At 40.9% G+C, this 13,271-nt stretch overlaps 1 protein-coding gene across 1 annotated transcript in view; it reads right to left on the minus strand.

The window, feature by feature from the left end:
• Window positions 1–4,565, minus strand: part of TRABD (TraB domain containing) — a 21,553-nt gene extending 16,988 nt beyond the window's left edge. Inside the window, exons 1-2 of the mRNA XM_010293352.1 lie at window positions 4,542–4,565; window positions 2,320–2,398 (exon numbers count right to left, since the gene is read on the minus strand). Of these exons, the coding sequence (XP_010291654.1) occupies window positions 2,320–2,398; window positions 4,542–4,565 (103 nt within the window). The remainder of the gene's footprint in view (window positions 1–2,319; window positions 2,399–4,541) is intronic.
• Between the last annotated feature and the right edge of the window lie 8,706 nt (window positions 4,566–13,271).

A 13,271-nucleotide genomic window follows, 5' to 3' on the forward strand; every position in this document is an offset into this window, starting at 1 on the left:
GTGTGGCAGGTGAGGTGGATAGAGAAGCAAAGAATACTTAGAAAAGGTATACACTAAATTGGGAAAAAAAAAGAAAAAGAAAAAAGAGCATTTTTTTAAATTCTAGAACAAAAGTGTTCCCTTTTGCTATTTTATCTGTATAAATGATAGCAACACATGTACACTGGTGTGAGTACGCTGGTAAAGTCACCTGTACATATTGGCACGTCTAGGGTACCTACAGTACCAAACTTAGCCTCTCCTGTGATTAACACACCAGGGACCAGCATACAATTGAAAATTAAACCTTTAAGAGATATTCAGGTCAGGAAATCAATCATTCTTCCCTAGTTTCAACAATAAACTATTTAAGACCAGAATGGTACTATGTGACTTTAGCCCATCTATGTCAAGCTTGCCATGGAAAATAGAAAGATCTATTAGTTCCATCACAGTTGCTTGTTAAATGCCAGAAAGCCTCATTAACTGAGATGGAGAAGCTTGAGTTTTACATCAATGGGAAATACAGCAACTTTGAATGAGTCATCTTTAAGCTGTAATGCATTTTAGGGAAAAAAAAAAGAAAAAAAGCATCAAGTAGGAAAGCAGAGTTTTGTTTCCAACTAACTCTCTTCCTCTGGCAAGCTGTTGCACAAGTTAGCAGAGGTCTCAAGTGGTCCAGAAGCCTGGAACAGGATCATAATCCCAGGGGGGAAAAAAAACCAAAAAGGTTAGTGAACAGTTTGCAGGCAGGATGTGAAAGATGCAGATAAATTACAGCCTCCTACCATACATACATTCGTTTCATGAATCTGGTTTAACTGTGTGGCTCTGGCCCCAGATCTGTCCCACAAATACTTATCTCACAAGATTTTATGCCAAAAGAAACAAAACTCAAAACAGAAGCCACCCTCCGACATCCTTCTTAGCATTTTAGCAGCCTACTCCTTCATGGTCAATACCCAAGAACATGGTGTGTTGCAATCAGTACAGTCTGATCTAAGACCATGTTGCTGCCAAAACAGACGGTGATGCTAAGGAGGGAGTGGGGAAAACTTGACTGTAAAAGGAAGGAGAAGAGGTAGGGCTGTTGCATGTGTAGCACTCATTCACATAATCATAGAAGCAGCCACAGCAGATAAACCAAAATCTACCTAAGCAAATATCCTGCCTCCCACAATGATAAGTGCATATCTAAGGATGAACGCAAGAAATAGGGAAGTATGCACGATATTTTCTGCAAACACTCTCCTAGCCTAAAGCCATTTAAGGCTCAGATTCCCCCTGTTGAAAGTGGTTTTTATGTATTCAGCAACCCTTAAAGGATTTAATTTCTATTAATTTTTCAAGCCCTCACCCCATATTCAGAACTGGACTGAATCATGTTTCATGTGAATAAAAAACCATTTAAGGACTTAATCAAGGAAAACATTCTCAGGAGCAGCTACGTTTTTTCTTAAAAAAACTTCTATATCTGGAGAAAAAAGCCACATAAAAATTAATCTGCATCTTTAGGTCTGAATGCTTTTCCCATAGCTTTAGTCAAGGCTCCGTTTGCTCCCATGATTGTTATTTCTGAAAGCTCCAATCCCTAGGGATTATTCAGCAACTCCAGCTTTATAGCAATGTTGCTGTTACCCGCTAATTTGCCCTAAGGTGGTTCAGAGCCTATTATTTGCCAGAAAGCACAATCTGAATGTTCCTATTGTTCAAAAAGAGCATCGTATATATTAACATCACACTGGTGTATCAATAAACACAAAGCAAATCCTAAGAAGCCTTTATTTTCTCCTCCTGAGAAAGAAATGTCTGTCATCTGATCCTTGCCACTAAAAGGTAAGGATTGATACTCTTCCTAGGCTTCACGAAACAGTTTTAGCTGGAATATTTCTATTCCCATATCCTCCAAGCTTGTCCTTCATATCAAAACATTATCATGCTAGCATGGGCAAAGTATTCCACTTGGGACAGCTGATTCAACATCATAACACTAGATGCCAGAACGCCGAAGCAAACGTGCTTAACTATCTCTGGCTTAGAGAGCAACGACCAAACTTAAAACAATAGCTGAGGATAACTACTACATCAAAACCCCTTTACTTTCTTTTGAGAGTATGGGAGCAGCAAACTGACAATCAGTATGTCATTGCTCTTTCCAAATTTAGTTTACTCGGCTGGGCCTTTTTACAAATCATGAACAGATTAAGTCAGATATGACCTCATTCACATCTCCCTTTTGTGCTAACAGCCACATCCTTATTAGGCAAGGAAAAGGCATGGACGTTCAGCTTAAGAAACTTCCAACATGATACACCCTCCCCAGTCAAACCAGAAACATACAGATATTCTGCGATACACTTGACGTTTCCTTTGGGCCATCTTCTGGTGCATCAGAGGAGGACATTGGATCTGCAGCAGCCTGTATGAAACAAATTCAAAAGAGGACTGGGAATTATAATGAAATGTTTTAATACATCTTTCCCCTTGTGAGTTTGCTCAATTTGAACCTACATACAATATTCAAGCAAGTAAATAATTTAAGCAGTGTCAACAGTTCAAAACGTCTATGGTTTTACAACTGTTTTTCTCCTAGCTGTATGAGAAAGAACATATTAAAAACTATTTCATGCCTATTTTAAAAGATAGTATTTATATCTGACATGGATTTAAAAAAAAAAATCTGATGCCAGAATAAAAAGTACAAATTTATCTCTAAAACTACTCCACCATTTTCTGTCTTGGAAACAAAAATGTGCACTGATTATTATAATAATCAGTGCCATTTATAAGATGGTATATTTGACTGAACTACCAGTCAGCATTAGTCTGTCAGGAGTCTGACAAAGTTAATCAGCACTCACAAGAACACATATATCCATTCAAGAAGAGCCTGCTCAAGTATTTTATTCTGCTGGAAAACGTGTAAGATAATTACACAATATGCACACCCAATCTTATAAAGTTTATGTGTATGTTGACTTTATATACATCAGAAATCAAAAGTATGCAAAGCATCTGCTTAGTTTTGTTCTCTAAAGGATCAGAAGGTAACTGAAAAGATTCCCAGAGACCTAGTTTTAAATATTATCACTAGAAGTATATGAGGCAGGTCTCTGGCTAACAAAACCTTCCTTATCTTTAACTAACAAGCAAGTTTCAAAACCCATGCATAGAATTCAAACAATCCCAGTCATTCAGTCTATGTCATCCAAGCCAGAGAGGCAGAGCTACTGCAGAAAAGAGAGACTTAAAAATCAGAGAAAGCTCAACTATAAACTATCTTTAAACAACTATATTAATTCAGAGTTGAATCAGGATGATTATTGAGAGAATTTGGAACTCTTGAACATGAAGTCAAAAAGTTAGAGACAGGATGCAAATCCATCATCATTTCAAGTCCCTTCCAAATGAAAGGCAGTATTAATGAGTCAGCAAACAGACAGCTAAGCTCTCCTTAAGGATGTCAGCTTTTTAGCTAGAATGACTGGTTTACTTACTTTGTACTTAACCTGGTAAGACTTAAAACAGGACTGTACAAAGCACATCCAATTGTTAAGAGCTTTCAACACCAGTAATTAATTTCTTCTTGCATTCCATTATGCCAAAGAGCAATTTGCAGATAATATATCCTGGGTGTCTTACCTTGGCCCCACTGAAAGTAAGGCAAAATTTACCATACATTTCATAGAGTAAGACCAAAAAGTACAACAGCTTTACAGTGCAAAGTTTAAAACATTCACAGCAACATATCATCCTTTCACTACAAAGCAAAATCTGTTCCTGGACAACTGCAAACTGCAATTACACCGCAAATTGCAATTACATTCACAAATCTAAGCTAACACCAGCTCAGCTTTTGATCACAACATATGGCTTGACTCTACTGCTTGCATATGTAACTCCAGTCACAAAAATATTTTGGAAAAATGTATCCATCTGTAACATATGGAATTAATCCTGTCACTTATGCTGGCTTTGTCATCATAACAACATTACAGCATTTCAGTGGGAAAAGCACTAAGCACCACATGTCTGCAATTCTTCTTTTCTTTTTTTGGTAATTAACTAACAGGACACAGGAACTGACATTCTTGTATCTAAAAAAAAAAAATTTCCTGAGCTTCACCTGTTACACCAGAAAAAGGTTTTGAGACACACGGATATGAAAGGAGAAGAGAAGGAACAGAAAAAGTAGAAAAGCATCTCAGCTTAATTTGGAGAGGTACTTAACCTATGTACAGCGAGATCATTCATATACAATCAATTTGTGTAATTTACTCACAAACCATTTTTTCCTCCTTAAGCTCATAGGTCAGACTATTTTCTACAATTCCTCACTTGCTAGTAAATTAATACAAAAGACCCTTTTTAGCTTTTGCAATTGGAGGGAAAAGGACCCTGAAAAGAACAACCTAAACATTGCAGAACAATAGCACTCAGCTCCAACCCCCCTACACTTTGCAGAAGTTCCCTGAGGATGAGTGGAAGAACCTGGCTGTCTCAGTCTAGACCTTCCCCGCAATTCTACTGAGAAAAAAAACAACTTCAGCTCCAAGCCCTACCTCCGTCTGTTGTTCCCTTTGCATCCCTGCAGCGTAGGCTTATTTTCACCAACCACACAAGAACTGTAGGAAGTAAAAGGAATGGAAGAGCATTAAAAATTAATGGCATAACCCAGAATATTTGTTTAAGAAAAAAAACGTTATGTCTAAAATCTCTTATAAAAGTCGAAGTAATAAAAGCAGCAAACTGAAGATGCATAAATGTCACCTTTTCAACTCTGCTGCTGTTAAAAAAAAACACAACCCCGAAACCACAGAACAAACCAAAAAAAAAACCCCACAAAACATCAGTATCATAAAACTAGCCTGTTTGAGCTGTCTCTAAATCCAGAGAATAGTCCTGTTCTCACACATTAAGAATACCTTGATAAACAAGGCTGGATTTCATGGGAACTTGGAAGTTGTCTTTTTTTCTGTCTCAGATTCTGCAAAAATGCCTTTTTCCTACAGATCACTGACAAGTAATTGAAGACACAGGATGGCTGTCAAAAAGATTTCAGCAATAGCAAATACCTTGCTCAACTAGATCAGAACTGCAAACAGACCAAGACGTTCAGTAACAAAGTTTATTCAAAAACATGTAAGAATTCTACACAGGCAATGTAAGACACAGTTTCCCAAGTACTCCACTGTTTTTGCCACAATGCATAATATAAATTTAAAACCATGACCATGCCTTCTCCCTTTCCAAGGAGCCAAGTGAAGGAAACTTGGATGTCCGAGTAAGCTGAAACGGCAGGTGAAGCTAAACTCTCTTTTCTGTTTCAGCATTTCCATGTGTACACGTGGTGTGGAGAGCCCCAAACAAGCTCAGCAGAAGGAAACCCCCACCTCGAGCCCCACAACCTGAAGAGGGACACGCCACCCCACTGACACCTCACACCGGACAGCCTGGCCAGTTGTTGTGGGCTTAAGTGAACCCAGCACTTGTTTTTATGCTGTCCTGTCTCTGATAGACTGGTTTAACTATTTGTAGACCTGTACAGTCAACCAGACTGGAGAGCAGATTCAGGTTAAAAAACCAACCTTTCTTCTCCCCACCCCACCAAGGCTTTTTAAGCTCCGATGACCAAACAGCTGCAGGAACAACTGCAGCAGCAAAACTGAAGGGACAGTATGAAGCAGAGATGCTGAAACCAACACTGCTCTCCGAGAAAATATTTGTCCAACTACAACATCAGTCGGGGCATACCAATACTCTGATGCTCAGCTCTGGGCTTGGTTCTCAACCTGTTTACGTGCAAAATACCAGTGTTTCTGCCAGTGAATCAGCTGACCCAAAATACAAGCTGAAGTTCTAAGCTTGGTTGAAGCCTGCTGGGGTTTGAAAACATGTCTCTTATCTATGGAAGTGCTCTTAAAAATAGTAAACTGAAAGTTTCAGTTAAAGAACAGACTTCTATACAGAAGCACCAAGTGACTTTTTTTTCCCACCAGGTGACATTTTAGAAAACCTCATCCCATTCTCACCACTGGGTAAATGATGTGTCTGATATTGGAAAGAGAGACAGAGGTATCTTCTCTGAAGTTTACTCATGCTAACTAGCACTGCTTTTTATCTGACTTGTACAACTTTTGGAGAAAGCAAAGCTGTTTTGTTCAGCGTGGTTCCCAGCTCCACCATAGCAGGGTTACAGCCTCTGCAGGGAACCCACGGCACAATACCACGAGGGTCAGATGACAGACTTGGGCAGCCACATTAACAGGCAAGTCTGCCACCGCTTTCTTCTAGGAGATGTTATTGTCAGGTGCTTAGATCCATTCAAGATCCACTGGAGGTGAAATTTTCCATGCAGAAGACCTATTTCTGGATTATTTTGTCCCCTTAGAATATGCCCAGGAATTCAGGTTATTCAGCCAACGTTAAAAAAGATTCTTACAACTGGTTGTCAACGGCAAACTGAAACTCAGCTGAACAACTTCCGTGAAAACCTGAGTGTGTCCTTGCTTAGTGTGCATGCACAAAACATGTCAATGCCAGAGTACAGACAATGCTGGCTGCTCAGTTAGCCAGTGTCCTCATCAACAACATAGGAGAAAGTACATGTATTCTGGAACTAGTCAAATACTAAGGATGCCAGGCTGACCTAGCTCATCCACGTGGAAAAGATACCATCCCTGTACAGCTATGCGTTCACAGAAGATATCCACATCCCACAATACTTGCAATACTAATCCTGAAACCTCTGAGAGGGGACTAAATATAACTTGCTGTTATATAGGTAAGGAATTGAAGCATATGAGCCTGTACACGCTTCCTCCCACTGCGTCCAACAGCAAGAAAAATGGTGCCGATTCAGATGAAATCCTGGCAAGCATCTAGGCACCTTAAATCCAAGCATTTCCAAATTTCTTAGAGCTTGATTTTTCAACCTTGCAGTTTCTTTTTGTTTTTATAACAAAGTTCAACTTCCTAAAGAAATGAGACTAGGTAATAAGGCAGAGCTTATTTGTCTGTGCTTGCTAACCCATAGGTGAATTTTAAACAAACTTGGCAGGGAGGTAAGGCTCACAGTCATTCATAGGCGCAGTGCACAGCACTGCTCCTCCAGGAGAAAAAAAAAAATTACTGAAGATTACAGGGGGTGGTGCATGTGCATGTGAAAAAAAGGAGGTCAGTAGAACCTGCCAGGGAACAGAAGGAAATTCAACCCCAAGTTGTAAAGCCACAGGCAAAAGAAGCTGTTCAGGCAATTATTTATTGTGTTCCATAATATGTATACCACAACATCTCATAACCTCGAGTTCTTCTACTTAGCATGGGATTTGGCACGAACATGCAAAACCAATGAAATCCCCTCTCCTCCAGCTACTTCAAAGGCCTGTAAGAAGCTCTCATGAGATAAATCACATACTGAAAATCTCAGATATGACAGTGCATTTCTTTCAGCCAAACCAGGAGATGCAGCTTCTAGGCACTCAAAGATCAAAGATTAGAAATTATTTCTGTTCTCTTATCTGCCAGGAGACTGTCTTCATCTGGGATTCATTCCTCCTGCTAAGAGTGCCACCAAGAAAATTCCTGGAGCAAGAAGAAACAAGGAGTCTGACCTGGCTCCTTATGATCCAGCAAATCTGGGTTTTGCCTCTGGAATTTTCTTGAAAGGACTCCTTGATGACTGAATCCCCGATTCGGTCCCCAATTCAATCACTGGCAAGTGGAATTCTTGTGCTTGTTTCATCTTTGCTAGTCCTAAGGGGACGGCCATTCACCAAGTGATAAAAATTGTTCTTTATGTATAAATGTATGAATAAATGAAGCCCTTTCCCAACAATTAAGATACGTAGGCAACCAACAGAAATTTTTGAGACCACCCAAGAAACTAGAAGACTAAAATTTAGCCATTACTCATCTTACTGGTAGGCACCTATTTCCTTTCAAGGTTTTCTTGTCCTGACAGCACACGCAGGGCAACCATTCGTGCTGACAACAGCACTGTGGAAAAGGGGTTATATTTTTCCCCTATACTTTGGAGATTATTCTCTTCCTCCCAACACAACAAGTTCAGAAAGGAGCATAGAGGTAAGTGCAACATCTAACAATGCTTATCCTGCAGAGAGGCTGACACAAGCAGAGTGAGAAAGACCTCTCTGCCATGCTATTTCACAACAGTCCTCCAGCTTTCCTAATGTAAAGCAGCTTCAGCAGAGCCTCCTCTTTGCGTGATACCTGCTCGTGAACTACTATCTCTTTTTTCATATTGGGTAGTCTTAGATGACCAAAGTCTTTTGGTTCTGGCTGCATTTTTAGGCATCTGAGACTCTCTCAGCACACAGTCTCAAGGAGACAAGAGGTACATTCACAAGTCAGGGGTTCTAGCAAGGAAAGTTACAGACTCTACAATATGAGCCACCATTAAACAAATGCCCTTTCCCATTTTATTTCAGCTGGGTGGATCAGGGAGAAAATTCAAGCACAACACAAAGTATGGACAAGCAGTTCATTAAGATATCCTCCTACAGTAGAACTGAACTTCTTCCTTTATTGTCATGTCTAAATTTGCTTCCTTCAGACAGTAATTCAACTGAATCAATAAAAAAGCTTTTTAAAAAACGCTCATGCTCCTACCTATAAAACAACCTAGTCTGCTACTCTTTAAAAAGATTTTTATTGAATGTCTTCCTTCTGAGCTATACAGAAATTCAGAGGCAGCATTTGCTTTCCTCAATGTGTTGACATTGCAAAAGGGAAATAAAGTTCTTTGTAGTCTTATAATTGCTTTGTGTTTTCTATGCACTGCACACACATCAGAATAACTAATAAGAAATTAGGAGCCACAAAACTACCATAACTTGTTTCACCTTTTACTGAAAGGGAAAGTCAACAGGTTTTATGTTTGACACTCCCCCCCCCCCTCAATCTGAATGCATGTATTACTGCTTTCAGTAGTTACAATAACATAGACTCATAGAATGGGTTGGGTTGGAAGGGACTTTGAAGATCATCTAGTTCCAACCTCCCTGCCATGGGCAGGGACACCTTCCACTAGTCCAGGCTACTCAAAGCCCCGTCCTGCCTGGCCTTGAACACTTCCAGGAATGGGGCATCTACCTCTCCAGGCAGCCTGTGCCAGTGTTTCATCACCCTCATTGTGAAAAATTTCTTCCTTAGATCTAGTCTGAATCTGCCCTCTTTTAGTTTAAAATCATCGCCCCTTGTCCTGTCACAACAGGCCCTGCTCAAAAGTCTGTTCCCATCTTTCTTACAAGCCCCCTTTAAGTACTGGAAGGCTGCAATAAGGTCTTCCCAAAGCCTTCTCCTCTCCAGGCTGAACAACCCCAACTCTTTCAGCTTGTCCTCATAGGAGATGTGTTCCATCCCTCTGATCATTTTGGTGGCCCTCCTCTGGACCCACTCCAACAGGTCCATGTCTTTGCTGTGCTGAGGGCTCCAGAGTTGGATGAAGGACTCCAGGTGGGGTCTCACCAGAGCAGAGGGGCAGAATCCCCTTCCTTGACCTTCTTTTGACGCAGCCCAGGAGACATTTGGCCTTCTGGGCTGCAAGCACAAATTGCTGCTTCTTGTTGAGCTTCTCGTCAACCAACATCCTCAAATCCTTCTCCTCAGGGCTGCTCTCAATCCATTTCCCGCCCAGGCTGTATTTGTGCTTAGCATATTCGCTAGCATTACAGAAGGTATCCACATCTCTCAGCACTTGGCCTCTGAGATGGGATTATACGTACTTCACTGTTTCACAAGTAAGGAACTGAGGCATATGAATACTTAAATATATCTACAAACCTGATCTCTGGTATCTAAACAAGTAGTTAGGAGGCTGCTGGAGCTTTCAAAGCATTTCAATTTTGCCATGTGAATTCTCCTTTGTTTTTAATCATTGGTCCTTCAAGAAGATGTCCTAACACCCCTCAGGGACAGCACTTCCTCACAGTAACATGCCAACATCACGCATCCTTGTTCCTCTAGAGTCACTGTGGGAAAGAGGAGAGGTAGGCTAAGGACTGAATTTGATTCATGAGCAAGCTGTCAAACAATGAAGTGGCCTTTCTCCAGTAAGAATATAGCAGACCTCACACAGGTCACACTGTAACTGAGTCAGAACTGACCTGTGCTGGACATGAGCAATGGGCACATGCAAACGACTACTTCATGAACAGCCTCCTGAGCCAGCCCTCTAACACCAGTTATCTCTCGCCAGAACACAGCCTCCATCTGCTCAGCATGAGACGCAGCAATAAAAATTTAGTTACATCTACATGCAAGTGTGCCATGTCCCTTTTATCCTGTAAACCTGCAGTTTCACTAGCAATAGATATTCTGTGTAGCTGTTACAGCCTGTGCACTTCAGATTCATGTTACACACTGCAGAAGCACATCTTACTTGAATGCTGTTACCCATTAGCAGGACCACTTACTTTATGTAAACAGAGGATATATATCAACACTTCGGAAGACAGACACACAACTTTTCTCCCACTGACAAACTGCTGCACTCATTAGTGTCTGGAATACCTAACAAAGTACCTTTCATGCTTAACACTTAAACTACTAAGAGGGCAAAATCAAACCAACAGATACCCACTTATGTCTCAGCACTGTCCTCTGCAATGGAAGCAGAGTATTTAAAACTGATGAGGCTTTTTCCATGCTTATGCACAGAGATCTTATAAATGTTTACAAACAAACTATCATCAGCTCCAAATGGTGTCTCTTCTCTGTTGATAGACTGCTCACACTCAGAAGGATGCATCAGATGAAACCTGACTGCCAATTAATGCAACTGCCACAGATTCATAAATCGTAATGTATTTCAAAACCATCACCAAGGTGACCTACTCTACATATTGCACGTATCTCTTTGCCACAACCCACGCCTTTGAAACTTAACTGAGCAACTGGTTCTGTGATCACAGATGGTTGTAGATTGCGGCTCTGGTTTCTCATGACACAGCAGTTCATAAATTTCAAAATGCAGGGTTTTTTTTTTTACCCTCTGAGCATCAATGACATATTCCTGCAACATGAACTGTGCTGATGTATGCAGTCTAAACTCAGGTACCTGCACGCTGGAGCCAACATGCATTTGCATACTTTGGAAGCTAAAAGATAAAAGTCACAGACAACTAAATTCATTTTGCTTGAAAGGAGATGTTGGAACATGAGACTATCTGGCCTGAGACACTGATGAACTGAAAACACATTTATCTTTACCAGTGGAAGACAAGAAGGCATTCTGATACACATTTTGTATTTTTAGAAATTATTGCTATTGACTAGGGCTATTAGACAAAAGGAATAAGCCAGGTGAGAGGAGGTGAATTGGGATGCTAATGCAGAGCAGAATTGAGAACAAACAATAGGTCAGATCCTTACAGTTTTCAGAGGCTGTGAAGAGGTTGCTAAATTTAGAAACATGGGACAGAAAGACGGAAGTGACATGGCCCAAGTCTGGCCAGCTACTCAAACTCACACTGTCTTAGAACTTACACACCTACCCAAGTCACTTCCCTATATTATTCCAATGCGAATGATGTGAATTCAGGGAAGATTTGGAACCAAAATAATTTTGTTAGGCTGTCCTGTGATGAGCAGATTGGGCTAAGATATCCACTCAGCACATGTCCTCCCTCCAGGCCGTTCAAAACTATGAACGAAGTGGTACTTCTGATTCTGGGGAACCCTCTGCAAAATACTCCCAAGCAAAGCAACACAAAAAGAGCATAGCTCCTGCATGCACAGTTTCTATGGAATTCTACAAGAAGCAAATTTTCCACTCTCTGCTCATTACCTACAAAGAGCCAGCAAAGGAGATGGGTAGCGAAGCTCTGTCATGGACAACTAACTAGTGGCTTGGTAGATATTTGACTGTGAACCACAAAACTGCTGCAGAAGTTTTCTTAAAATCCACATACACATTTATTCCACATGTCAATGGCTGTCTGCTGAGATATACAGAAGCTAGTTCTCAAGCTTACTGGCAGACACATTCATTCATTTTGTTATGAACATTTTTAAATGCAATGCTTATGACAATAAAATTGGGATTTTGTAGGACAAAATAATTTTGCCCAACACATTATTTATCAGTGCCCTTCTGCCTGCCCCTTCCATCCTAGTCTCCAAACAGTAGCCGGGAACAAGGTGATCTACTCTTTTTCAGAATCATTAAGTGATCACAAAAGCTGAACGTTATGTGACACAGGCCCACGTGCTGGCAACAGGCAAAAACACACAGCTGGACCGTGGCAGGGAACTGAAGAAAGAGGGTCAGGTTTCAAGACAGACCTAAGAAAGACAAAGCTCCAGGAAAACAAGCCAATTCCAGCCTGCAGACACAGAAAGCCCACCTTAGGACTAACCATTCAGTACGACAGACACACTAACCAGAAAAGTCATCTTGCTTGCAACTCCATCCAGCTGCTGCACCACTCATTTGGCGTGTAAAGCAACCTGTGCCTGACAAGCTCACTAGTTATAAAAGATCTTCCTTCAAAATATTATCTCTATTTCCATTCTTATCTGCTGCTCTCCAAAATGACAAAACCCCTCAGAAGTTCCTGATCCTGGTTCCTCACACAGGCCTTCTTTATCACTTACCCCATGTCTAGCTGTCTTACTGTCCTTCTGAGGGATGGCTCCCAGTTGTGCAACACGAGACACGTGTCCTACCAAGGTAAGATGAGGATCTCCAGATGTACTGCACAGGTGACTGGAGACCTTTTTTCCACTTCATCAGCATTTGTGTTGCTGTTCAGCTGTGGTGCAGGCTCTTTCTCCCTCTCGCAAGTGTGCACACCCTGCCTGCACAGACACAGACATCTCAACACATGCATGCGATGTTGCACTGTCTGCACAAACAAGGTTATTTTGCAGACAGCCTGCAGGGCTTCACCACTGGAAAACATAAACTCCTGGAGCTCCAGTGTAGCCTTTCCTGCAGCTTGATATGTGGTGTCATCAGGACACTTAAATTTTTCTATGTAGACATGCTAAGTCCCTGCTTCCCTCAGAGATTTCAATTAAAATGCATAGCATGTCAGCTATAGGGGTGGGCAGGAGAAGGCAGGAGGAGAAAACAGTCCCTCTAACTTTTTTTTTTTTTTGAAAAATCAGTAGAAAGAAAAGAGTGCATGCATGTTTTCATACAAATCTATAAATTATGGTTTAATATTAAAGTTATATGTCCCAGAGTCATTTTGTAGGCAGAGGGAAAAAAAAAAATCCACTCCTACTTGTAGAGTTTATGCTCAAATGCAGAACCACAGTATTAA

The sequence above is a fragment of the Phaethon lepturus genome, unplaced genomic scaffold, assembly GCF_000687285.1.
Source record: "Phaethon lepturus isolate BGI_N335 unplaced genomic scaffold, ASM68728v1 scaffold78, whole genome shotgun sequence".
Lineage (NCBI taxonomy): Eukaryota > Metazoa > Chordata > Aves > Phaethontiformes > Phaethontidae > Phaethon > Phaethon lepturus.